General features: G+C 41.1%; 4 protein-coding genes across 9 annotated transcripts; 3 read left to right on the forward strand and 1 right to left on the reverse strand.

The window, feature by feature from the left end:
• The first annotated feature begins 1024 nt into the window (after positions 1 to 1024).
• LOC140278806 (uncharacterized) lies at positions 1025 to 6093 on the forward strand. Its single transcript, XM_072373896.1, has 5 exons — positions 1025 to 1212; positions 1659 to 3014; positions 3210 to 3320; positions 4694 to 4810; positions 4898 to 6093. Exons 1-5 carry the CDS (start codon positions 1203 to 1205, stop codon positions 4924 to 4926), a joined length of 1623 nt encoding a protein of 540 aa, XP_072229997.1. The 5' UTR covers positions 1025 to 1202; the 3' UTR covers positions 4927 to 6093.
• On the reverse strand, positions 5824 to 17395 carry bicral (BICRA like chromatin remodeling complex associated protein). 5 transcript variants are annotated; one of them, XM_072373895.1, is made up of 13 exons: positions 17177 to 17395; positions 15023 to 15086; positions 14814 to 14859; positions 14383 to 14431; positions 14207 to 14272; positions 10837 to 12063; positions 10708 to 10756; positions 10582 to 10613; positions 10440 to 10477; positions 10167 to 10312; positions 9939 to 10033; positions 9043 to 9145; positions 5824 to 8940 (listed from the first exon to the last, which is right to left on the reverse strand). In XM_072373895.1, the coding sequence occupies exons 3-13, from the start codon at positions 14852 to 14854 to the stop codon at positions 8459 to 8461; spliced, it is 2328 nt and encodes a 775-aa protein (XP_072229996.1). In that variant the 5' UTR covers positions 14855 to 14859; positions 15023 to 15086; positions 17177 to 17395; the 3' UTR covers positions 5824 to 8458. The 5 variants fall into 5 exon arrangements, with proteins under 5 accessions (XP_072229996.1, XP_072229992.1, XP_072229993.1 ...); XM_072373891.1 differs by having other exon boundaries at positions 10570 to 10613; XM_072373892.1 differs by lacking the exon at positions 17177 to 17395 and adding an exon at positions 15756 to 17164 and having other exon boundaries at positions 10570 to 10613.
• tbcc (tubulin folding cofactor C) lies at positions 15311 to 20349 on the forward strand. 2 transcript variants are annotated; one of them, XM_072373897.1, is made up of 2 exons: positions 15311 to 15527; positions 18363 to 20349. In XM_072373897.1, the coding sequence occupies exon 2, from the start codon at positions 18454 to 18456 to the stop codon at positions 19495 to 19497; it is 1044 nt and encodes a 347-aa protein (XP_072229998.1). In that variant the 5' UTR covers positions 15311 to 15527; positions 18363 to 18453; the 3' UTR covers positions 19498 to 20349. The 2 variants fall into 2 exon arrangements, with proteins under 2 accessions (XP_072229998.1, XP_072229999.1); XM_072373898.1 differs by having other exon boundaries at positions 18366 to 20349.
• Positions 20350 to 21462: 1113 nt separating this feature from the next.
• On the forward strand, positions 21463 to 27612 carry prph2a (peripherin 2a (retinal degeneration, slow)). The gene is made up of 3 exons (XM_072373899.1): positions 21463 to 22720; positions 24044 to 24290; positions 27214 to 27612. The coding sequence occupies exons 1-3, from the start codon at positions 22140 to 22142 to the stop codon at positions 27418 to 27420; spliced, it is 1035 nt and encodes a 344-aa protein (XP_072230000.1). The 5' UTR covers positions 21463 to 22139; the 3' UTR covers positions 27421 to 27612.
• Positions 27613 to 27826: the final 214 nt, after the last annotated feature.

A 27826-nucleotide genomic window follows, 5' to 3' on the forward strand; every position in this document is an offset into this window, starting at 1 on the left:
GCCACCGAACATGTACCAGATTCTCAGAAATGCTGTGAATATTCTAATCCTGGTGTGAGATGTGACAAGCCACAAAAGGGGGAAAAAAGTAGTTCCACCAAATGTAAAGTCAAACTGACTACAAACGCAACATTAAAATCTGAATTTACTTAAATTAACCAAATGATCGATGAAGACATTAAAAAGAAAAAGTCATAAGATGACTGAAGATGAACTACAAATACCCCAATGAGACATGGTTACCATAAGACTCAAAATACCTCATGCAGAATAAGAAGCAACATCACAGCCGAAACTAGATGAGCAACCAAAAACCCAATATACTACTCATACATTCTTATATAATCATGTGTATTGATGCAAAACCGACCACAAATTGAATCTATGTGGTTAGTGAAGTAACTTCTTTTAAACTACGAGATAACCTATTTTTGTTGTATTGTGTATTGTCTTTTTCCCTTTCACTTCTTACTGTGGAGAGCATTTCTGTTGCAAAACTGTTTCCTGGCCTGTTAAACTGAAGTGCTCCTGCTTCGTAAGACATACAGTTGAGGGAGGCCACGAGATCTGGACGACGCGTTGAGATCTATCGCCGATGGGTGTTACATGTCTTATTGTCACAAATTAACAATTCCGCTAGGAAATACCGTTAAAACTACAGCAAATTCATCAATTCAGCCTCTGACATCAATGCCAATATGCTGTGGTTTTCTGAAGTACAACAGCTTCAAATGAGTCGGTAAATTTGGGGATTTACGCAAACGCGGAAGTAAGGAGGGGTGAATCATCTCTTTACCGCCGCAGTCAACGGACCACACCTACTGAACATAAACCTACATGTTCACACAGGGATTCAACTGTGAGGCCTCCCGTTTACGACCCATTTCTTTCAAAGCAACTCTTAATTCAAACTGTAATCATTTAAACCAAAAAACGTTACATTAAAGCCTAATTTTACGAATAATTTTCACTTACACTCAGGCTGCTCACGCGCTACCCAAAATGGGTCTTTCAGTCGTCAGGGCAGCAGTTATGACCCGAACTTGTCAACTTACCTAACGAACAACATTTAAAAGTGACACCAGTGTTTATTGATGTGATTATTAGTGTCACTTTAAAGTATAAGGTGGTTCTGCTGGAAATTTAAAGCTCTAAATTTTGGGAAATGCTTTCACCTGGGTGGCTGTTTAAACACGTGCAAAATGAGCTCTGGTAAGTGTCAGGAAACGAAACCCGTCAAAATTCAGAAAAGCGGAGGTATCACGTGATCTTATCGCAACCGACGTCTTTTATTCCTGCGCAATTATTTGTTTTTGGTACTTATTACTACCCCGAATTCAGAAAAACTTTTTTTATCCACGTAGAGGAACTTTTAGAAGAATACCAAGGTCAGCCCATACAGCAAAGAAAATAAACATCACATTGTTTTAGTACTATTTTACAGTGTTTAGTTTAGCTCTGAAAAGCGTTAGATGGGGATAAAGCAGAGACGAAAACACAGGAAAATAGTCTTTATCTTCTTAAAGGATGCCTATTATTGCATATTATATATATTTATAAAACTGTGCTTACTTACCACACTTAAACATATGAATGTTAATGCCATGCTGAACTTGTTTTACCTAAAGACGAGCATTACTGTCACTGTTTCTTCACAGAGGTCTGCCCATTCTGTGGGAAAACGTACAAAAGGCTGAAGAGCCACCTGCCACACTGCAAGGCAACAGCAAGCTCCAAAGCACCTCCAATTAAACAAAATGACACAGCCAATCAGACATCCTCTTCTCACCTGGCGGCGGTGCTGCCCAAAACAACGGCAAAGGGAAAGAAGTCTACACAGATGTCATCAAGGACAACCGACCTCCACGTAGAGAGGGTTAAAAATGTGCCTGTGTCCTCACCAGAAGCACTGCAGTCATCAGTACCGCCAATGGCGGCGTCTTTGTTACTTTCGTCATCAACTAAGAAGAAGAAACAGAAGTTGGCTGATCAAATCAAGACCGCCATACTTTCCTCTGCTCCATCTCCACCTCTGTCTCCCAACATCTCTAAGCCAAAAAAGAAGAGTGTCAAAACTTTAACTGAAGCTGCGAAGTCTGACAAAGATACAACAGGATCACAGGAGGGAACCACATTTACCTTAAAAGATTCACGTCCAAGCTTCAAAACCACTGAACAGACAGAGACCAGAACTAATGCAGACAAAGTGTCAGTGAAAGATGACAGTCATAGCCTCATGTCTGCAGACACTAAACCTAAAAAGAAGGTGTCAAAGGCAACGAAGGCTGCTTCCACAACCAAACATACCTCTGATTTTCAGCACTCTAATGCGATTAAAAGTAGCACAAGAGCTCACGCAAAAGACAACTTCTGGGTGGGCAGTGAGGAGGAGACAGAGGATGTATCTGTTGATAAGTTGTTCCTGAAATCAGGAAGTGGTCACCAAGGGAAGGTTACCCTCCAGGATGTTAAAGCTACATTAGGTCGCAAATCCAGCAGACCAAGCATTCTAAGCCGTATCGAAGTTGCAGACAACCTGAGCAGCAAAATCGGACTCGAGGCTGATCTCAGTCCAGTCCCACTTCCAGCGGAGAACCAAAAAGATGTGATCAGCCGCTTAGTAACACCAACAGTTCTGCCAGACAGGCTGATCAGCACCAGTTTGCAATATACAGAGTTACAGTCAGTTCAGAGAAAGTCTCGACAACCGGCTGCAATCCCTCTGCAAGATGATGCAGCTTCTCAGCTTGAACCAAGCTGTCCTGCAGCTCCCCTCCTCTCGGCAAATGCATCATCTCAGGTGCAGCAGGCCACGCCCACTCCACGTACTGTCAGTTTGAACAAAGGGCCAAAGGTGGGTCATCACGTGACAGGGCTCCTCTCGATATCACCGCCCCTGAACCATTTCTCCAGCCCTCTACTTTCCCCTCCTGCCGCGCAGACTCTGCCTGGGAGGGTGGAGGCGCTGGAGCTCGGCGTCAGGAAGCAAAACGCTGCTGAAAAGCCACCTGAAGGTCAGTGGTCAAAGCTGGATGTCGAGCCTCAGTACATTTTTCAGCCCATATGACATGAAGCATGTGGTCAACATTTGTAATCTGGCTCAAAGCTACAACAATTATATATCCAGCCCAATTGGGATGAAAGAGCCTGTGATGTGATTGTGTGTTTTTCTGTCAGTACATTGACTCTTTGCGGGTATTCGTGAACAGGAGCGCTGACACAGCGTGGTGTCGGACAGGTGAGACTGAGGGAGTTACCCGAGTGGCTGGCCTGCAGAACCCCCAGTCACCCGAGAGAGGTTGCAGAATTGGTGCAGAGAGGTCAGTACCACACACATCTGACACAAATACAGCAGGAACAGTCGGTGTTCCTTCAGCTGACATCAAATTTATTCTTTCACTCTTGTACAGACGAGATGCAATAAGCAACATGTTTCCTCCTCACTTTCCAGTGAGCCGTGATAATCAGTGCAGATCCAATTGGTGACGATTTCCTAAGATAGGCATCTTTTTATGAACAGAATTCTAAGGAATTGGACTTGGGTTAGGACTGGATTGCAGCGACTTAGACTTGTTGAGCTTGTTATATAATATATGATAACTTCTTGTGAACTGGCACTATATGAATAAACTGAACTGAATAACAACCCGCAAGCATATACAAACACTTTGAAGAGTTGTAATTCAAAAATATTTTTCATTATGAGTAATAAACGGAGCTTTATAATATAATTATAATTTATAATAGTTTTATAATACGCTGTTATTTTTCCACTCAAATATTTTTCCTTACATGTTTTCAAACGCAACAAAAAGAAAATATTCTCTAAACACTTTTTCTTATCCCTAACGCATTCATTCAGCCTTTCAACGAGCGTCTTTTTCAGCCACAAAAAATGACAACAACGTTTAAGGAATTCTGAAAATATTTAATTTTCACTTTACTTATACGCCACATTAGAGGAACTTTTTCATTTATTTCCCTAAATTTCTTTTTTTTCTCTCTCTGTCTCTCTCTTAATGAATATGTCAAATTTGAACATTTCAACCTGGAGCCAACTGTACAAGCCAGATGTTGTCAGATTAAACCACATGTGCCCTTGAAACCGAATAAATGAAGGGAAAACGCTACAAAACCTCAACATTTGTATTAGCTGAATATCTTTAACACTTTATAGGCAGTGGGTTTTTAAAACTAAAGAAAAAACACATTTATAAACTCTTTTTGGGTGCCTGGGGGCAAAGAAACAGGTTTTCCCAGCAGAACATTGCACTGCAACAAGGGATACTTTACCTGTCAGTGGTTTAAGTGTATATATCTTATCACATATACACTAAATGGTAGGTATAAAAGATATCTGAGCCTCTTTAAACCCTATATTTTCTCAATAATTTAGGATGTAATATTAAATCTGACCCAAACTCTGTCGAACTGGTGATAAATTGATCCACAATATCCACATGACTCCAGGATTTGTCATTTTTGCACCATATGATGTCACCTTTTTGCCAAGAAAAAATAAATTAAGGGGAATCCCTTTTGTTTGTCATGAAATTACTCAAGTACAGAGTTAACAGGTATTTTCAGAAGCTGGCTTTCAGTTTTGTTTTTGAGCTTCCTGTGTAACTTTGATTAAAATACTTCTTCATTAATAATGAATAAAGATTTCTGTGCATGTTGTTTCTCCCCTCAGGCTGGCAGTGGTATTACAGGAGGTACATTGACGTGAAGAAAGGTGGGGTAGGTGGACTGGGGATGTTGCTGGCAGGCTACTGTGTGCTCAGCTACATCTGGAGCTACCCTCATATAAGTGAGTGTAAGCATCACTCCTATTATCTCTGTCTGGTGGGCAGATCTGGACATAACCAAACATGTCTGTTTTGTTTTTTTCTTCCAGAGCTCAGTCGCTGGAGGAAGTATCACTGAGGTTGAGGGGGGTTGGACAAGCATGACTATGAGGGAACAAGCTACATCTCCATAAATCCAGATCATGAATTTGTACTGTATTTATATTTAAGAAGTTATTTCTGGAAATACACCATTTGTTTTAGGCTGGGACGAGCTCTGTTGTTCCCTCTGCTAAAGGAAGCTTCCCCATGATCATAAACCACATTTTTCCCATTAAAACAAACCTAATTCGCTCCATGATGATTGTCAGGTTTTAAAGGTGTTTACAGGCAGATTTGGTTATTGCTGGAGGGAGACAGACTTCTCACCTTTTCTCACCAGTCTTATTCAGCTAAGCTTCCCACCAGCTGGCTGCAACCTCATTAACTGACAGATATAATAGTGCTATCAGTTGTTTTATCAAACTTACTGTCGGGGGGGGGGCTCGACCTAGTAAAAAATAATACCAAAGTTTAGGATATTTGATCTAACTGACTCATTCTTTGCTGCATATAGTTATATTCAGACCGTCTTTTAAAACTATTTATTCATGTGTTTATCTCATTATTTTTCTTTCAAGATAAAAGAGTTAGTTGGTCACAAGAGAAGCTCTAAAAGTCTTTTAGTGGATTTCTGTGCATAAAACCAGCTTCACCATCATTCTGCATCCCAGAGGCTCCACTAGGTGTCATTGTTGGGTTGTGTTACTAAAGCCAGGAGGGGTGAGGAGTCCCATGCAGCTTTCTTAGCTCTTTTGTGCAGAGGCACTGGTTCTGGGGTCCGTTAGAGGTTTAAAGTGGACCTACAGATTTTTACCTGATAAAATGTGACTCTGGCAGCCGTGATGAAGGCAAACAGAAAATCTAAACATCCAGTATCCATGAAAAGATTGTACCTCTGAAGTAGAGGGTTCCAAATCCGTTTTTCTTTTGCAAATGCTTCCTGTGTCACATGATGTGATTATGCATGCTTAGTCCATCAGTGCCAGAGCATGAACACCCACAGAATGGTAATGGAGGGAAACTGAAGGAGGTTCTCAGCCGGACTGGACCTGTTTTGTTTTGTATTCAAAATGAATTTATTGTTGACTCTCCTCGCTGCTGTAGTGAACACACATTAGCTACAAATAAAGAAATGACAGCATTTTTGTAACTACTTTCCTGACATCACCTCTCAGCCAACATAATAAAAAATAATTTCCACTTTTGTATGTTTTTCTTTAAACAATCTTATTTCTCAATACAAAAATTATAAATATTTTGTGTTTTAACTTTTCTTTTTTTTTTTCTTCTTTTTCTTTTATACAAAACAACAAACTATACAAATCAAGTGAGACAAAACCCAACAGTGAAGAAAAACAAACATCTGCAATACAGACAGAGGAGAGAAAAGCACAGTTATGTTCCCACCAGGCCCGGCAGACCGTGACATGCATCCAGATTACAACGCTGTACCAGCACGTCCCGCTATATGTGAGCATAAAACTCACTTTCATGTGGATGTAGGTGCTATAGAGGCACAAAATCTTGCAGCAGTGCAAATGTGGAATCTCCCCTGACCCTTGATTTTCGTTCAGAAACTGACTTTCAAAGCAGAGACCCCAGTTTTCTCAGTGTACACTGGCTGGTAGAAGAGGTCTACAAGGGCTGAGGCAGATATACAGGCAGGCTGCGATGGCCACTGGCACTCATTAAAAATGTCTTTTAAAAGATTTCTTTATCCCTCCATCTAAAAGACTTCCAGTCTACATCTTTAGTCTGTTAGTGAGCAGATATAACAGGAGAGAAACGTGGCACGATTCAGAGTCAACCTGCTGGACAAATTTAACCAAACCTGTGGTCCTGTGTTGCATTCATCAGAACGTCATTTCTTGCTTTCACCACAGTGTAGATTTCTGTCATTTGTCATCAAAAACAGAAATAAACAGCCAACACTTAGGATTACTGCTTTGACATAATAAATTGGAAGTTTGGGCGTTAAAAGGAAAAAAAGATGACGCAAAACATCAAAAATAGTCAAAACCAGAACTTAACCTGAGTCATACTGGCTTTAAAGGAAGTACACGGTTCTGAAAAGCCACAGAGCTGTCGTCACAAAAACGAAACAGCAAAAGAAAAAAGGTCTGTGGGGGATTCTAGACAAGACCACGCTCTCATCTGTTATTTTGGTTGCGCTGCAGAGATGAAAAACACAGGAAGTACGTGAGAATCTCAAGCAGAAGTCTTGAGAAGGACTGCAAGGTGAGAAAAAAGGTGGAACCTGGAAAACACTTGGGAACAAAGTGGAATCGTGACAAACTACATGAGAACAGTCATAAACCAGTGCGTAAGGAGGCAGATAAACACAGACTCACACTGACAGACATGTCGAGGGTATAAAGCAGAGATAGATATGATCTGAACACAGAATTGTATGCAGAAGGCAGACAAACACGTGCGTACAATCAACAACCCTCCAGGGTCAAACTGATGAAGGTACTGTCATGTTCACAACGCTGGGAAACACATCTCATCAAACAGAAACAGTCTTCTTTTTAATGTCATTTCTAAAAATGAGGAAATAAAAATCTAAATAAAAAAGATCAATCTAAAGTTCTCTTCCTCAATCTGAGGACTTAATCTCCACGGACACAAACTCACTGTGATATGATAAAAAAAAAGCGGCTGAGCCAAAGATTTGTCCTGTGTCTGTGTCGGGACTTGCATACCTTTAAGGTACAAAAGAAAAAAATGCCAAAGAAAATGTGACTTAAGCACAACGAAGAAAGAGCACTGCTGAGTACAGTAACTACGGGACTAATCTGATGAGTTTCTTCTAGCGTGATCAAGAGGTTATCCTTGTTACAGGCGGCTGAAAGCAGGCGAACAGATTTTGGTTTTCACTTTCTGTTTAGCCCAACACACGACGACGAGGGCCTCGTACTTGTATAGTTCCTGAAACAACAGCATGTTTAGTGCAAAGTGTCTACGTAATCGTGTCTTTACTGAGCGAAGCTTAAGCGCCGTGAATCTACCAAAACATGTGCACTGCTCAGGTTTGTAATGCAAGAGTGAAAAGGGCAAGTAAATATTTCTGAATAGAGCTTCTTCATGTAAACACTTCCATATAAAAACCTAGACTTAGGCACAGAGTCGCCACTTTGTCCCTCCTCATCATCCCTCTGGTGAGGGAAAATTAACTGGCACAAACTGTCACGAGGTGTGTGAAGAGAGGAACACTCTTCCAATCAGAGCTGCAACAACTTTTCAGAGTTGCAAACACCTAACCACTAAATAATAATGTTTAAAAGAAAGAGTAAACTCAACAAAATAAAAAGTTGCATCTGTAAATTCACTGCATTGCACACTTTCCCGGATCTTTATAGGCAAGTGCCTGCGTTCATCTTGAAGCACCACTGACTCTGACAGAATGCCTCAAAAAAACCTTTCGATCAGACTACAAACATGCTACATGGCTGCGTGACCTGAAAGAAGAGTAAACCTCTTTTCACACAGGAATCTGACAAAAACAACAACACATACCCACAAAAGAAGCAGAAATCATACATTAGGGACGATATGGAGCGTCAGTCTCAACATTCCAGGATGCTGTTGACTGCCGCCTCTAAAGCAGAATCTGTCTCAGGGTGGGGGGGTGACGTGAACTGGGGCGAGTGTGGAGGCTGCATCGGGTGGTGCGACACCTGGAACTGAGTCTGTCGTCCTGATGTCGCGGTGAAATGTGAGGGTTTACCTTGGGAGCAACTGTTGGCGGCGATGAGGCTGTTGTTGCCGGCGCTGTTGGACCCGAGGCACTGCTGGGATCTCTTCAGTTCCAACACCCTCTTGTTTTCTAAGTTTGGTGGGTGAAGTCTCTCTGTTGAACCTGGCCCTACACCCCCACCCCCACCCCCTCCCGGATCTCCATAGCCGGGTTGGGATCCTGTCCTGTATGGTGGCTCTGCAGAGCCTTGTTCTGACTGGTCCCGATTACAGGCTGTCGTCGACTGAGCCGGGACGGGGTCCTGGAAAACTTTGGATTTCGTCCCACAACAGAAGTCTTCCAAAAAGCTGTCTGTAAACCAGACGGGGGAGAAAAAGAGTTAAATAAAAAGCCTGTGTGGAAAACTCAACTTTCTCAAAATGGCTTTACTCCTCTCGTTTCTGCAGCTTGTACCTGGGTCCACGAGTACCATTCGTTTGTCTTGTGTCAGGTTGGTGCGCTCCTCTTGATTGAAGGTTCTGTCAATCATCACCATTTCTGAGGATGGACTGGAACGCTGCAGAGAAAGGAGAGGACACGTGTGCAGCCAGTCAGCTCTGGGAGCGTCTCTGTGACAGTAAGGTTTTTATAGCTTTTGTCATCACTGAATATTGTGTTGATGCGGGTTAAACTTCAGCCAACAACAGACTGATTCAGAGTAAACAAAGTTAACAATTCTGCCTGAACTCCTTTTATACAGGTGAAAAGTTACAGATAGGATGTAGCCGCTTCCTATTGACATAACAAACTGCCAACCAGCCGATCCCAGAGCACTAGGCTCTGCTTTGTGTCCTGTTTAATCCCCCAGTAGTAAACAACCACCTCTAGTTTTACCTTTACGGTACAGTGAAAACAGCGTTAAAAATGATGTGGGTCACTGTGGGTTTCTTTTACCTGCAGTTGTACTTTACTGACAAATGTATGAATTTCCTGTTAGCCAGTAAAGGCCTGAAAGATGACTCATGACCTGACGCTCTCTTTCACTCAACTAAAATGACAGAAGAACTCTTTGTCAAACATAAGCCTTTTAGTATTGGAGAACAATACACCTCTCTGGGCAGAATCTGGAAGGACGCGGTTGGCTGTTTGCAGTTAATGAGAGGAAAAGTGGGTGCGTTGTTCTGAGTATCAATAAAATATTCAAGAAGAAATTGGCTAATAGTTGTCCAATTACTGCAAATCATTTAATTACTTTAACTTCTGTGAAACAGATTGAGGTTCCATCACATTGTGGGTTGAGAGGAAGCATTTGTTCAGTTTAACAGCCCACGCACTGCACCTATCAACCATTTGCTGTCGTGTGTACTTACCTCAGCTTCCACCATCAGTAGTCGCCTGTATTTGTTAACCATGGCCTGGGTCCTCTTCAGCACCTGAGTTGCCACTTCCTCAAATTCCTCCTCGACTGGGAATCATCAAACATAAAAGACTATTTAGACAAAAGCAATTTAATCCTGCAAATGTCGTTTTACTCTACATCTCCTCAGGATATAGTTTACAGCTGGGTTTTCTGACTTTCTGTCATTTTAAGGCCGTACCTTGTGAGAACTCTTCCTGGCTGGGTGGAGCCCCCTGGAACACATGGTAAGGGAGGAGTCTAAGCAGCGCGTCATCAACTGAATTGAACCTCCGTCGATCGGGGGTCTGAACACCAGCGTGATCCCTCCTCAACTGTTGTAAAACCCTTTTGAAATACCAGGAAATGACACGAACTTGATCAACGAGATATATTGTCAACGAGAACATTTCAGGGCAACAAGTGTACAGAATAACATTTGAAATTCAATTCAATTAGTGCACAAATAACTCACATTTCTCCTTTTGTTAGTGGGGGAAGGATGGGCCTCTTCTGTGTAAAAACCACAGTTATATCAACAACGTTTTGTTTTTTTTCCTATTTGCTTGTTCCACCTTAAAATTCTGACAGGTGTGTGAACTAACTTCCAAACGTACCTCACAGTTTAGCGTTGAGTCTTGTGCCATGGCTAAGAGAGATCACACAAACACAACGATTAAGTCAAAGACACAGAATATATTTAAAAAAAAACAAAAATACAACAACGTTACAGCTTTGGTTACCATGGATGCTGCTGAGTTTTGCCTGTTTAAAGGCGGGTGATGAAGAATTCTGAAAAATAAAAATCATGTTGGTCAGATGGCGACTTACAGCGAAGAGACAGAATGAAACTGATCGATATGCGATTCTACCTGTCTGAAGTCTTGTTCCTGCGTCACATTACCCGATAAAGATGACAGAGGAGTGCTGTTCTGAGTTTGAGTCACTAGAAGGCGCTGCACGGCACAAGCTGATGCTTGGCCTTGACCACCAATTCCCGCTGTTGACGGGCCAACCAGGGTCAGCCGCCCAGGAGCGCACGATGTCTGCACAGGGGTGGAGTTTGTGGGCCATGTCTGAGTTCCAGCTGCTCCAACCTGATTCCCACCCACTACTCCCTGATTCAGAATTAGCTGACCTCCTGGCGGTGCCGTGAAGTTCTGTCCTGCAACAATTTGCACTGTGTTTTGACTGGTAATTAGGGCATTTGAACTGGGATTGGTGGGGCCATTTTGGATGTTGCTGGATAGCAAAAACTGTCCAGGTTGCTGCGCTTGCTGCTGCTCCAGTGGTGGCTGCACCACTATAGAGCCATTGGCTGCATACTGTCCCCCAGGAGCGGCAGTATTAGCATTCACAACGTTAGGTACAGTGGTGGCAGTGGGCTGAAGACCAAGGCTGTAAACAGTCTGAACCCCAGCTTGAGGAGGTTTAGGCTGGATTGGTCTGACAAGAGTCTGGGTCCCTCCTGGACCTCTCTGGATGATGATGTTTTGAAGAGGGATATTTTTGAACGGTAAGCCAACTTGGCCTACCTGCCCTTGGGTAGGGGCAAACACCTGCCCCCCTGTCGCAGTCCCTGCCGGAGCTACAGGAACACTCGGCCTTAAGACAATCTGAGGAGTTCTTTCCAAGCTGCTCAAAGTCATCACACCACTACCAGCTCCAAACGAGCCCAACACCTGGATGTGCTGGGCAGAGCCATTAGGCAGCGACGGCATTCCTTGCAGTAACTGACCTGCTGGGAACGTAGTGGTCCCTGTGGTTACCACACCCACCCCACCTCCATAACCCCCTGAGACCAGCTGGGAGGAAAAGGGAACAGGAGCCTGCACAAGAGTGGGAGCAGGCTGAGAGTCCAGCAAGGCCTCCTGGGCCAGCGTCTGCTCCGTGATGTCAGCCTCCATGAGAGACTTCTGGAGGATGTCGAAGGGCTGGTCCTCTCCCTCAAGATCCACTCCTTCGGGGGAGCTTCCAGACCCCAATTCATCCTCGATAAATGAGAGGCTGCTGGAGAGCTGGAGGCCTGCCCCGGCTGAGTCCTCACCAAATTCACCCATTGAGGAAGAACCATCCTTGAGACCAGTGTTGGAGCCAGTCTTAAGAACACATTACAAACAAAGTGCATATTACAAACAAAGTGCAAATAACTGCATCGTTGCAACACAACATATTTTTTGCACCTTTCCAAGTAAGGGAACTTTATCAGAACATTTCTAATTATAGTGCTGTGCTGTGCTAAAGTTTCCAGCCAGACCTCATTTCTTTACATGTTGCTGAGAAAGCGGCAAACAGGAGCAGTAATTTACTGTTACATAATGTGAAAACATTATTGGTAATACAGTTTATCAGGCAAAAACAGGAGCTTGTATGATTCTAACAAGTTTTAAAGCTAATATTAATAGGTGACCACTTTTTATTTTTTTAAAATTGACACAGTCTGAACCCTCTTAAACAAGATTTCTTGTGATTGTAATTTCTTCAAGTAGTCTTCAGGAATAGTTCTCCAGGCTTTTACAAGGACATTCCAAAGCTCCTCTTTGGATGTTGTGAATGCCAAACTACACATAAAATGGACTTATGGTTGAGATGTGAGGTAAGAGCCTTTCTTTAGGCTAGCTTGAATGATGCATAGTTCAGTGTTACGTGGCTTCACAAAAAAAAAAATCACATTCCATTGAAGATGGTCAAAATAATACAAAGTCCAAAGAAAAACTGAAAAGACCTGCAGACGTATTGCTCAAGACCACTTCAAAATATTATTCTTATATCAATAAAACCATTTGGCTCCCTAGAAGCATAAAGGATTGAGGTCCTAAGGGTATTTTTTTGTTTTCCTAAAGAAAATCATCTAATTTAGCCAACTCATCAGACTCCTCCCATTTCATGTCATGGATTTTCACATGTCAAGAGTTTCACTCTTTTCATTATGTGTTATGTTAGTAGTTACTAACTACGGTTCTACAAACATATGTATTTATTTTTTGGTTCAACTGTTACATAAAACCGCAATCCACCGTCAGTAAATCTCTAATAATGTCCTAATGTGGAGTTCCCCAAGGTTCCATCCTGGGACCTCTTCTGTTTAACATCTACATGCTCCCACTGGCACAGATTATAAAAAACAACCAAATAAACTACCATAGCTATGCAGATGACACACAGATGTATATAACAATGTCACCAGGAGACAGAGGCCCTGTACAGGCCCTTGGAAAATGCATTGAGGAGATTAATGACTGGATGTGCCACAACTTCCTCCAGCTAAACAAAAACAAAACTGAGGTAATTGTCTTTGGAGCCAAAGATAAACGATTGAAAGTCACCACAGAGCTTCTATCTATAAATCTAAAAACGACCAACCAGGCCAGAAATCTGGGTGTAGTGATGGACTCAGATCTAAATTTGGACAAACACATTAAGGCAATAACAAAGTCAGCCTACTATCACCTTAAGAATATATCAAGGCTAAAAGATCTGATGTCTCAGCAGGACCTGGAAAAACTAGTCCATGCATTCATCTTTAGTAGGCTTGATTATTGTAATAGCATCTTTACAGGTCTGCCTAAAAAGTCAGTTAGACAACTGCAGCTCATCCAGAACTCAGCTGCTCGAGTCCTCACTAAGACCAAAAAAGTGGAGCACATCAGTCCAGCTCTGAAGTCTTTACACTGGCTGCCTGTCCATCAGAGGATAGACTTTAAAGTTCTGATGCTGGTCTATGAAGCTCTGAATGGTCAAGGACCAAAATACATCAGTGACCTCCTGACCCACTATGAACCTTCCAGACCCCTCAGGTCATCTGGATCCAGTTTTTTATCAGTTCCCAGAGTCAAAACCAGACATGGAGAAACTGCATTCAGCTTCTATGCTCCACATGTCTGGAACAAACTCCCAGAAAGCCTCAGATCAGCTGAAACACTCAGTGTATTTAAGTCCAGGTTGAAGACACACCTATTTTCAGCTGCATTTGAATAAGCTTGAGTTTCAAAACGGAATCATGTTTTAACTATTGATTTTATCTTTCATATATATAATTTTTTTCTGATTTTATCTATTGTTCTTATTTCCTTCTTTTGTTTAAATTTTAAATCATGCTTTTTATTTCTTCTGTTTTAATGTCTCTGTGAAGCACTTTGAATCACCTTGTTGTTGAATTGTGCTATACAAATAAACTTGCCTTGCCTTGCCAAAAATCTCCTAGTGTTTTGACTGGATCAGGCTTGTCATTAATACACTCACTGTTTCATTGGCAAAGAAGGATCCATCCGATCCATAAGCTGCATTCGTAACGTCATCCTCTCCAATCTGTTGTTACAAAAAGACAGTAAGCCATCGGTTATTTTATGTAGTTGGGTATTTGAGGATTATGTTGAGGCAAACTGAATAGTTGAAAACATGCTGCAAGTGTCACTCACAGACTTGCTGTTGCTGCCGTGGAGATAGTCATTCAGTGCATCCACATCTCTGAAAGGGGTACAGAAGAGTTTTACTAGCGGATAATACAACTAACACAGGTGTAATCAATGTGTCAACATTACTGTGTGTCTTTAAAAATTCCTTAACTCATCTAGAGAAAGTTTAGAAAATTCTTAGCAAAAACTGCCTTCCTATGGACTGTTAAGATTACTAAGTCCCCTTATTTAAAAAAAAAAAAAAGAGAAAACAAGTTTGCAGATAGCTCTGGTTTCACAGATCACTTATAATGTCACCTAACTTTTCAAGGAAAGATGTTACAATGTGTGGCGAGGCAACATTTTGCTTGGTAAACTCAAATTTCTCATGCAATGATACATAAAACCATGTCATGCAGACGTGTAAGATCCATGTTTTGTTTTTCTTTTTTTACCCTAAAATATCCAGAAGACGGCGATCGTCTTCATCATCCATGACACCTGCAAGAATATGGAGGGATCGCAGGTGAGGACGTGGGAGAAGTTTCATTCTTAACGCTAAAATTTGATGGGAGAGTATATGTGCATTGGTAACTCGTTTCTACTCTGAGGTAGGGGTGTTTGAGCTGTATATTCACGATTCATGTAGGATTTCTAAACTCACAGATTTCCAGCAGGAAGCATGGATTCAGTCATTTAACACCCTTTCTCTCCTGTAACAGGCTGGGCTGCAGAGTGAGAAACTGAATTTAGTTTAAAAAAAAACATTCATATTTGAGAGGGTTTCAAAGTGAGATATGGCAGACAGAAAGATGAGTGGATGAAAGAGGGACATGGAGGGGAACATTTGTTATTCAGTACACAAGTAAAGGACAGGATGGCCTTTGCGCCCTCCTACAAATGCTTGTCTGACACTCAAATTCCCTCCCATTACCCTCCTCTGCTGTCCCACATTGGTTGTCGTTCATGTGTGTGAAGTGAAAATGGCTATTTGAGTGTAAATAACTCCACCCTGCTCCATTTGTAAACTGAATGGTTATTTGAGCTTCATCTCCACCTAGATAGGCTTTATGTTGTGTTAGCCAGCAACATGAAGCTATATTGGTGCTACATAAGGGGAATAGTGACAGGCTAATGGGCACTAATTTGATCCAGCACAGTAATGATCTGTAAGTGTTTAAATGTCTACTAAGTTATTGTATTAAAATCATGTGAAGTACATGTTAGAATGTCTGAAAAAGACATCAAAAATATATATATAAAGTCAATAATCTGGCCTTCTGACAAATGTCTTTCAGTTAAAATACACTGTTTTGTTTAAAAGTTCTGAGTAAACGTGTGTTTTGTGTTCTCATGGGTGTGTAAAAACAACTGCAGTACAACAAAATGGCTGTTACCATGCCATGGGCTGTCTTTGTAGCTGAACCCCGTTCAGCCTCCATCTTTGATTCTGGGAGAACAAAGAACGACTGGGCTTCTTCACTAAATAGAAAACCCAGCTATCTTACTATAGCTGGGTAGAAAATGCTTTTACACACAACCCACATTATTTTAATAATTTATAGCAAATGTTCAGTGTTCAGAGCCGAGTTTGCCACAGGCTGTGAGTCTGCTTTGTCCTTTACCTTTCAACGTAAAAAAAAAAAAAAAAAAACGGAAACCAAACAATAAGAACGATCAAATTTTATTTCACCAACAGCTCAAAATATAGACAGATAAAAACAACAAAATTTAAAAAGACCAATCCCACTAATTCTTTCGTAGAAACAACCAAAATCGCAACCCTTATTCCAAAAATCGATAGATTAACGTTTTAGCTGCTGACTCGATTTTCGACTGAAGTTAGCTAAAAATGAAGTGTCCATGGTAACCAAAAAAAAAAACAAAAAGAACGTCTAAACTCAACAGAACTGGATTTTAACAGGATTGTCTTTGTTTTGACTTTAAATCACAATTGCCACAGCAAAGCCTTGTTCTTAGAAGTCTTTTAACATTTCTGTGCAATTATGGGCTCAAAGTCACAGTCCGAAATGCGCATTAGCATGCACATTGCGACGCAAAAAAACCCTGCTCACGGTCGTTTTAGCTGCAGGATACCACAACCGGTTTAGAAAGACTGCTACTGTACAGCTTGCAAGTTAAATTTCCAAAAATAGATCGAATCGACAGAATGATAATCGCATTCAAGCAGCACAAAACGCCCGTCGTCGCTGACGTGCTCTTTCTTTCTCTGTTGGGGAGGCTTTCATTTGTCCTCGATGTGGCTCATCTGCCAACACGAAAAACGTCACATTTGTAACGACATGTTGAACCAAAAGGATTCCATTTGGACGTTAAGACCAGTCCGTGTTCCGGTCGGGTCGCTCTCCAGGATGGACGCCAAATTTTAGCGTTAAACGTCGGCCTGTTCTGGTGTTAGGTTAGCTAGCCGCAATGTCGACGACGCCTATTTTGAAAACAACGGGCTAGAATTCATCGAAAAGGCTAAAGGACTAAACCGCGTGGACCCATAAATATTTATCCCGATTAGCATAACATAAAGACGACTCAAACAGGCAAACCCTTTACTCCTGTCCCACTCCTCTTGAAACCCAATATCTCCATTTGGCAACTTTTAATTTGCTCCCCCCTCCTTCTCCTCCTCCTTCTCCCTCTCCCACTCATATATATTTCTCACTGTCCCTGTTCTGTCTCGGATAGATTTTTCTCTCCGCTCAAACTCTCTTCCCTCCCTGAAGGAAGGGAGGAAGGAGCTTGTGTGTGTTTTTTCCTTGAAATTTTTATCACAAAATTATAATACACTCAAAGGGGAACTCACCGTCATGAAAAAGCAGTGTCTTGTCAACGGGGTTTCCTCGCCATCACCGCACGGGTTGTTGGTGTAATGCACACACCAAAATCACCAGTGCTCAACAGCGGCTTACGCCTCCATACATTTGAATGGGAAATATGCAGATAAGGGCACTTCATTGATAAAATCCCTTTTTAAAAATTTATTTATATATTATTATATTATGTTTCACTGCACTCATGAATACAAGACAAATGTTTTTAGACTTTATCATAACCAACAGTAGAGGGCGGGCCTGTGTTTGCCACACCTTAACTGACGTTGCTCAGGTATGAACTGTATGTGAAGACATTTGTCTTTGCTGCCAACTAAATCGAATCATATTCAATGATTTGGATCGATTAAACCCGCCTAATTTTTTTGGTATATTATATATTTAGCTCATAATATTTATTGCTATTGATTTTCAAATGCTACGTCTCTCTTAAATGTTATAAAATAATCCAGCATTATAAATCTAAGAAAATTCTAACATGGTGTCTTTTAAAGATTGGTTAAGTAACTTGGTTACAAAAATTAGTGAGTTATTTAAAAATAACAGATAACTGAGTTTTTGCAGTAATCATAATACACACATTAGCAAGTAAATAACTTGACAAAAAGTCAACTTAACATGAATGTTAACAGACAGTTTATGTTTGCTTATAATAGATATGTTTGTCAGGAATTTGATCAGACAAAAGTTTTTTTTTTTTTTTTTTTACATTAATTACTCATTTTAAAACTTTAGAAGAGTTAAATGGATTGCATATAGTTAGAATTATAGAACCGAATAACAAAAACTATAAGCAGGCCTCTTACAACGGCACTTTGTGTGACCTTTGATTAAAAAAAAAAAAGAAACAAGACACAAAATAAATATCAATTTAGATGTTGCTTAATACACACGCTACACCTGTAGTGTGTGCCAGTACTCCTTTTGCTACATTTATTTGATTTGACAAGCTGTGAATTGCATAATATTCACCATCAAAATTGAAAATTAACATACACTGACAACATCACGATGTGATTAAAGTTAAAACCGAGTGTTTTTCACATTATCTTCTTTAAATGAGTTAATTTCAAAGTAATCTGATCTAACCCTGATTAAAATTAGTGTTTCTTAGTTGTTTAATCATAAAATGTAAGAATAATGCTCGCTCTGATCCAGCAGGCGGCAGTGTCCAATTAGATTTATTCTATAAGGGCACGAAGAAGAAAATAGACGGCATCACTTCCGCATTTATTGTTGGTGTGCAAACATGGACGCGACTGTAGAGAGTAATCTGGAAAGTGGGTTGCATGGTGAAAGCGGTGCTCCCACAATTCAAGAGCGACTTCAGAAACGGCACCAGGCCAGGATAGAGGATGCCGAGCGGAGGAAAGAGACCAAAAAGAGTCAGTCTGTCGCCGAGGAAAAGGGCGACTATTTTTCCAGTGCTTTCAACAGTGAGCGGGCGTGTATCGAGGAGCTGTTGTCCAGCTGCTCCGGATCTGACCGGGCAGCGGTGACCCAGAAGCTGGAGGAGGCGACGGCTAAAACCCTCCTGCTACAGAAGTTTCTAAATGACAGCATGCTGTTTTTAACGCAGTATGAACTAAGACAAGCCCAAGCGGCTCTGCAGAAGCTCCAAACCACCCTTGCTGAAACCAGGGAGGATTCTCTACCTAAGAAAAAATTTGCCTTTCGAGCTCGCACTAAAGCAGCAGATAAAGCCTCTGCACAAGCATCAGATGCACCTCCCCCTGATGCTGGCACACCCGCTGATTCAGGTGTCACCAAGGTGGATGGAGCTCCAGCCTCAAAGCAGTGTGGCTTCTCCAACATGAACAATGAGTTTCTAACTAAGTCAGCTGAAGAAATCCAAAGTCAAGACTTGCTGTTGACTCATCTGACCAACTGCAAAGTCCGTCTGTATGGCTCTCCCAACACCCTGCACCTGAAACACATCGACAGTTGTGAGATCCTGTGTGGACCCGTGTCTACGTCGGTGTTCATAGATCACTGCAGAAACAGCACACTGGTCTTTCCCTGTCAGCAGCTGCGAACCCACAACACCACCGACACCCAGGTGTATCTGCACGTCACCAGCCGAGCCATCGTCGAGGACTGCCATGGAGTGAGCTTTGCCCCGTTCTCTTGGTCTTATCCCACCCTGGAGGAGGACTTTTCTGTGTCAGGCCTAGACCGGAACAGAAACAACTGGAGTCAAGTGGACGACTTCAACTGGCTTGCAGCAGGAACACCATCCCCAAACTGGACTGTTATTCCAGAAGGAGACAGAAAAACAACCTGGGACCCATAGAATTCATTCAATATTTATGCCCCTTAGATGTTAAACTTGCATCACATAAACTGATTTACTGCTAGCTGCACTTAATTCATATCTATGCTCTTTCATGAAGATCATAGGGTTGTATTGACCATGTTGTTGATGCTTGAAGCTGCACTATTTTACAAAAAATCTACCAAAATCACATTTGGGCTCATTAAAAAAGATTTTCCTTTTTTTTTCCTTTTTTTTTTTTAAAAGAGTTCTGGCTTTCAGTAGCTGAATTTCAAAGACGGGTCTCACAAAAGTATCAGTGTTATGTTTATTTTAAAGGATCTGCTCCATGCACACACATTCTTTGAAATTAAAAAATAAAGTTTAGCTTATATAATATGCTTCCCACAATTTCCTAAAACCCACAGTGATTTTTCCACTGTTTTAAGGTTTATTTAACATGTAAGTAAAAAGCTTACTGACATAAAACTTTAGCATGAACATTTAGTGTTGGTGCAGACTGCCTATGAATGCAAACTCATTTGCCTGAGCATTTAATGGTCTATTAACCTCCTACAACCATATGATCAGACTTACTTATGTTCAAGCCCTCTTTACAATTTACAAGTAGTATGTAATAATATAGGTTTAACCTACTATCATGTAGTTGCAAGCAGATAGTTTTCAATAATCCTCAACAACTGTAACTTCTCTGGAAAGATCTCAGAAATGGATGATTTATTTCTAAACTCTCAGTTTGTGTTGAAAACAGCTGTAATGATCAACTTAAAATGAGCTTTTGTATCCGTGTTTAATCTGTATGTCAATGTAAAGCATAGCAAAAGAGACTGAAGCAAGGTAACACTGTTTTCAACTAAAATATAAAGATTACAGGTGTGACTGTGTGTTTTTGTTGCATAAATAAGGAAAAAACAACTGTGGATTTGGTCCTATATTTACAGACTCACGTGAAACTGCTCAGGTTGCTCCTAAAGCCTTCTGCACTGTACGTTTTAACTCTGCCATCACTGGTAAATGAGTGTGAATGGGTGAACGTATTGTAGACCACTATGGTAAAAAGTGTACTAAAAGTGCAGAATATTTACTCTAAAAGATTTCCGACACATAAATGTAGTCATAAAAATGATATTTTTAAGAACTAGCCTGGGGGCTGAGTGAAAGCTGTAATGAAAGAAGCATAATGAGGCTGTGCAGTCAATATTGAAATTGCATTTGACAAATATCTAGCAGCACTGCAGCTCTCATGTCCATCTACAAGAAGATAGCTAAGATGATATTTAGGGAAAAGCAGTCAGTGGTCAGCATTTGGCACACATTTGTGACACTGTGTTGATTATAACTGCAAGACAGCAAGTGACAATTAACGCAGTAAGCTGTGTTTTATCTGACCTGCATGTCTCATGTGTATATGAACAGATAACTGGTAATCTTTTCACTTGGAGTTATATTACATTCAGTTGTTTTATTTAATAGGTTGGTATTTGCACCATGTTCACTTCAAGGTTTGTCTGCATCGTTGTATCTCTGTGCTTCACTGGACCACTTTACAGGGCACACTTGTGAAATCTAATCCAGTACAGAAGCCAATACAACAGCTCTATCATAGATTCTCCTATTTTACTTCATTGAGCATTTTTTCCATTTTGATACCAGGTGGAGCTTGTTGGTAGGTTCAGGAGGTTTTTCAGGCTCTGTGGTGACGGTTTTCTTCTTCTATTTCTTCAAGTAAAGCAGAGCTTCGCGGTCTGCTTACATCACCAAGATGCTGAAAGATAAAAGGAATTATGGTTGCACTTAATTTTTTATATAGTTCTGGACATGTTGCAGTTCATTTTGAAAAAAAAAAATAGTCCAAATATTTATTAAAAGGTGTTAGCACAGACTCACGTCAATGATTTGTATCTCTGCTAGGTTGTTGTTTCAGAAATGATCAGAAATGATTGGTTTATCAAGTCTATTCACTTCACTGTGAGGACACCCGGTTGTGTTGAACATGTTCACCCCAAACCTGTGAATGGTTGCTTTCAGCTTTTAGCTCCAATGACTTGTCCGTGATCTTTGTCCGCTTTCATCTTCTGGTGTGTTCCATCGAGGTGGCCCCAACCACGTGAACACTCAAACCAATTATGGCCCCTGGCAGCAGCTTATGATCAGGCTCATCTTGTGTGTCGGGGGGATTTCTGTAAATTGGATCAGGCTGCTTACAGGGGCTTAGCATGACGTAGTGCAACTTTGAGTTTAATCATGAGACTCCTCGGCAATCCTCTACCTCTCCAAGAGAACGGTACATCACGATTAGCCTCACCTCTGTGCAAGGAAGGAAAAAGGCGTGTAAATTTGGAAAAGAAGAGTCTTATAAAGTGGAAGTTTATGGCACAATGGGAGAGGAAAAAGCTTTGAAGAAATAAGACTCCTTTGTTACTCCAGAGTGCTGCTGAGTTGTTCATCACTATTCCTTTGCTGTGGGATGGATTATATGAGCTGAATCTCTTGTCCTGTTGGACCTGATAGAAGAAACCCCTTAGAACAAAGCAACAAAGAAAGAAGAACTGCAGGTTTGCCAAGAGTTTTCAACTACCTAAAGGTCAGTCTGGAAATCCAAGGGTTCTAGATCATCTTACTGTCTTCTTCAAAGGCAAGGACATTTCACAGATTGAACTATGGCTTTGATGGTGGTCAAGTTTGATCTTAAAAAGCGAGTAAAGCTTGCTCAGACAGTCTGGTTCATGTACTGGTTTGCTGTACTGGCTGGCATCCTGGTTCTTAGTTTGGGTCTGTTCTTCAAGATAGAGCTGCGAAAGCGCTCAGAACTTATGGACAACAACGAGAGCCACTTTTTGCCCAACTTGCTTATAATCATGGGGCTTATAGCTTGTGGCATCAACACCTTTGGAGGGAAAGTCTGCTATGACTCTTTGGACCCTCTCAAGTTTGCAAAGTGGAAGTCCTTACTGAAGGCCTTCTTGGTGTTCTGTATGGTGTTCAACGCCCTGCTGCTCGTCACTGCCCTACTGTGTTTCATAATGAGGATCCCTCTGCAGTTCACCCTGGCTGAGGGCCTGAGAAACGGCATGAAGTACTACAAAGACACGGACACGCCGGGACGCTGCTACATGAAGAGGACCCTGGACCTGATGCAGATAGAGTTCCGCTGCTGTGGGAACGACAACTTCAGAGACTGGTTTGAGATTCAGTGGATCAGCAACCGCTACTTGGACTTCAGCTCTAAGGAAGTCAAAGAGTAAGTGCCAAAGATTAAAAGCCAAATCACTTGTGATAACCTTTATAAGCTGATCATTAACATGTGATGTGAGACAGGTCTTTTTTCAGCCTTTGTGTACAAGCTGGAGGCTGCAAGTTGTGTTTGCTTTAGGTGGGTTCTGTTCAGAGTTGAGTGTAGGTGGATTTGTGGTCAAGGTAGACCAGAGCAGGTGTATTATTCACTTTCGTCCTCTCAGGATTAACTTCACAGAAACTGTGGCAGCTACAGGTAGAGACAGAGGACGAAGGAGGTTACACGACAGTTTTATGGATAAAGTTACAGAGGATGGGCAGAAAAAGATACTGAGAGAAAAATGGCACATATGGGATTTGTGGCATCTTTATGTCAATAACCTAACTTTGTGTAAACAATTACAAAAAGGACCGTTTTGAAGGCTTGGACATAATTAGTGTTTAATCTCCAGGATTACATGTCCTACAAGAACTAGTATCCTGTCCAATCTGCGGAGAACCTGGCTGCTGTCCAGAGGGAGCACTGCTCAACAACATCTTGCTGGAGATTTTAATATCACCAGTAAGAAGAAAACACAACTTGTCATAAAACAACTGGCCAATAAATACTTTATTGCTGAATATTTATTAACTGGGTGGTGATTTATGAACGATTAAAATAGATGAGATGCCATTACACGTCCATGTTTGTCGACAAATCTCTACCTAAATATATATAATATATTGAATATCAGCTTTGTAATCTTAAATGGCTTGAATTCTTTACAAAACATCGCTGTATGTTATAGTTTACTTTAATTCTCTGTAGTTCTGAGCAAAGTGTTATTTGGGGAATTATTTTGGGGCTTGATTAGGTGGCAGGGTTTCTAGAAATCACTGATGCTTTGTGATCCAATCACACTTGTCTTTCCATTGACCTACTACCATCAGTCACAGTTGAGATCAGCTCATCAGATTGATCACTGACCCAGATATACATATTTAGGTGGCCACTTTGCCACTCATTGCACCCTGAAGGTCTCATTCCCTGGAGGAAACTACAGTGAAACAGTGAGACTTGATGTTTAACTTTAGCTTTTCTGTGATTCCATACCAGTTACTCAAATACAAGTGGTAAATACAAGAAAATGTGTACAGATATAGTAAAGAATAAATGTCCACTTTACAAATTATTTTTCAAACTTTATGAAATTTGTAGACTTTTTATACTTTATCTATGTTGGCTTGTAATTGACGTGTATTGTTTTAGTCAAACAAAACAAAAAAGGACATAAAGTTTCTCTCACTTTCACTTTCACTCGCTCACACGGCTCTTGTCTTGCCCTCTCAGTCGCATTGGGAGCAATGTGGACGGCCAGTATCTGATGGATGGATTGCCATTTAGCTGCTGTAATCCCAGCTCCCCCAGACCCTGCATCCAATACCAGATGACCAACAACTCGGCTCACTACAGTTACGACCACTACACAGAGGAGCTCAACGTGTGGAAGCGTGGCTGTCGCGATGCCTTGCTGTCCTACTATGGAGGCATCATGAACACCATTGGAGCACTGGTAGTGCTGGTCACAATACTGGAGGTGAGGACAGCAGAGGCACTGACACAAATATTCCCACATATGTGATAATGTCTACCTCATTTTAAACTGTCGAAGTAGAGCATCTAGTCATTCAGACAATTCTTTGGTTTAGGAATCAAAAGTGAAAATCTCATATTGGCATTACATGTCAGGGTTGGTGGTGCAGCCTTTCCCAGCTTCCACGGGCCGTGAGCAGGGTACAGTGTGGACGAGTCACCATTCCATCACAGGGCAAACACAGAGACGAACGAGACAAACAACCATGCACACTCACAGACACTCCTAAAATCAATTTAGAATCACCAATGAACCTAACATGCATGTGTTTGGAAGACCCAGAGAAAACCCATGCATGCACGGGGAGAACATGCTAACTCCACACAGAAAAACAGTCTTCTTTAACCTTCTTTCCATGAGGCTACTGTGCTTCGGAATTCCTGAGTGCAGGATGCATCTAATGTTGTTAAACTGTTTTCTGGGACATGACAAATTACCATTAAGAATATCTTCCAAACAACATTATTTAGTAACTGCTGAGCCAAATGTACTGGGGCATCATATAAAAACATATAAACATCAAATTTGAGTTCATGGGGACTTTAAAGCAACACTAGAGAAGCTAGGGAACTTAAAAATGATGTGCTTCTGACTGCTTTTGAAGTACACCAACCTTTGTTATGCACATTTCCAAGCCTGAAACTGCCCTGGAGCATCCGGGGGCTGAGATTCCAAAGTTCACAACTTTGGTTTTTCAGTCCCGCACCACACTGTTTAGCCTTAAGGTCGCTTGACATTTTAGTGTTTTGATGGCGTCTTTGTGGCGTCAACATGACCACAAATCCACGTGTATGGCTGTACATGTGCAGGGCTCAGAGGGAGGTTTGTTTCCTCAACATTTTCTCAACACGTATTACACGTACCACTGTAGGGGGAGTCGAGGAGCAGAAAAAAATTACAGCCCTAAAAAAGGGCTGTTGAGAATGTATGAATATGCAAATATTTGCTTCAAATACAGTGAAAGCTGTTTGCAGTGGCTCAATAAATGGCTTAAAATATTTGGAAATTGTGCAAGGTAGCTTTTTGTGTGACCAATTGTCCTGGGAAATTACAAAGTCCAAAGTCCACACCAAATTAAGTTTTTCTATCCCTGAAAAGACACTGCTTCTGTGTCTGAAAGTAATCTTTGACAGCTTTTCCTCTGTTACATATCTGCATCACCATGTAACACACTGCTTACAGCCTGCCTTAGGGCTCATTTGCTGCCTCAGGTTTGGTTTATGATCTGCAATGTCACTGATGCATTGCAGTGTGCACCAAAGGTAAGATCATGACTGAGGCATCTGATGCATTTTGGTGTAGTTTTCAGTTGGTGAGAGCAGGTCTGTGTCTTTTGGCATACCTACAATCAATCAGTGCAGGAGCATAGACATTCCTAGATGGAACAGAACTTGTGGGCAGAGATAAAGAGTTAATTTCTTCTCTTGTAATTTCAACAGTATGGCAGTGTAATGTATAAGTGTTGACACATGATTTAGGTGGGGACTGCAGCTAATCAAGCAGGCGTCATTCTTTTCTGTAAATAGTTAAATGGTTTGTGGGTGCAATGATCAATGTCTCAAACATAACCATGGCTTCCCAATCAGTGAACTGATGAACCAGAGCAGAGTGGTCCTTTCGGGAGAGGCAGGAGCTAAAAGCAGCTTTTGTGACAGAAAGAGGTCCTGCAGCAATGTCCAAAAAGAAAACAACAAACCAGATAATGATCTACAGGCTAATGACTTCGTAAGAAGTCAGGCGTATAAACACGCAAAGCTTTGACCCACTTGGCATTTCTGTAAACAGTTCTCTTCTTCCTATCTCTCCTTTCCACACACTGTCCCTGCCACCAGCAGTATCCACCTACAGCATCCCCTTCCAAAACACCTGTATAGTCTCTTTACCTTTGTATAATTTTCCTGTCCTTGTCAAGTGTCAGGTTTGTCATACCTACAATGTCCTGCTGATGTCCTACCCTAAGGGTAATCCTATAAAAGCCATTTGGCATCTTTCTTCTCTTCAACTCTCTCCTCAGACTCCAGTGCAAATGTTTGTTGTTGTTGTGGTTAAGGCCAAGATGTCTGCTTGCTAGAACAGACAAACATGTACCGATAAAATCTTGAAGCTAGTGATAGTAATCATCTGAGTTCCCATATCTCCTAAAAGAGACTGTAAATAGTGCCATTTAGATAACATCTCTGTCTCAGAAGTTCAGCAAACAAACCCCTGTTCCAAAAACATGGATTTAAGCACCTCGTGAAAGCTGATCAGACACACAGTGGGTGGAATTCCAGATTTAAAAGGTGTTACATAAGCTGACACAGATGGTTGGTGTAGAGATGGAGTAATGGGTTAATCTAAGGGAGGTGATAATGACAGACTCAATTCCTGGAGCTTTATCTCCTGATCTGATGTTTCCCTTTACACTAACTGATTTCTTAGCTTTTATAGAACTCTCTGCTAAGAATGATTTCATGGATTTATGGAAGATCTAAAATGAATTTTCTCTCTCTAAATTGTCCGTCTAATTTGTACTTTCTCCGTGTGTCACTCTGCACTAATTAAAGGAGATAAAAGACATTCTAAGTAGCTAAAGATGCTCACCAGTTATTTTACTCAATTGTAAAACAGCTAATGATTTATCGACTTAAGTCCAAAACCTAAAGATGCCAAATCCTCTGTTATGTTGGGTAAAGCAGAAAGATTCTTACATGAAGAAACCAGACTATTTCCCTTCCTTTTAAGTGATGTTATTAGAAATTAATCAGACTAATAATTGGAATAAACTTTCTTTCTATCTGACAAACAAAGTCTCTGTAACATATTTCTTGTCAGAAGATGGCACATTGAGGTTTATCTGATAGAGCGTGTGTTCCTGTCCCTTCAGGTCTTTGTCACCATCGGCCTGCAGTACGTCAACAGCTCCCTGTCCACCCTTGTTAACCCAGAGGACATAGAGAGCGAAAGTGAGGGCTTTCTCCTGGAGAAGACCGTGAAGGAGACGTTCACCGACATCATGGCCAATATGAAAGCAATGGGCAAAGGTGGCAAGGTGGACGAGGGGGGTGAGGAAGGTGTGGCAACTGTGAGCTGAGTAAACCACAACTGGAGAAACTGTGAACACTCCCACCTAAGAAAAAGGGACACGTGCGGTTACTGCTGTTTTTTTCTACCAGCATTCATATTGTAGACAGTACTCTCTCACATATATGATAATCATCTCATTTTAAATGGACTTATAACCAATGGAATTCTTGAATAAATATTTCTGTCTATCCCCATATAGAAATATGAATGCAATAAATACCAGTTTTTGAATTTGATTTACGCACATAAGCTTTTTTCTAATTTCCTGAATCTGATATTTTTTTGTCCAAAAAGATTAAAAGTATGAATCAGTTAAATGACATATCTATTGATAAACATCACATGTTTTACAGTCACAAGCAAATATGTACTTTTTTCTTTGTATTATTTGTCAGCTTTGTGGGGATGGTGGT

Source organism: Leuresthes tenuis, unplaced genomic scaffold, assembly GCF_036924035.1.
Source record: "Leuresthes tenuis unplaced genomic scaffold, fLeuTen1.0.hap1 SCAF_20, whole genome shotgun sequence".
Taxonomy (NCBI): Eukaryota; Metazoa; Chordata; class Actinopteri; order Atheriniformes; family Atherinopsidae; genus Leuresthes; species Leuresthes tenuis.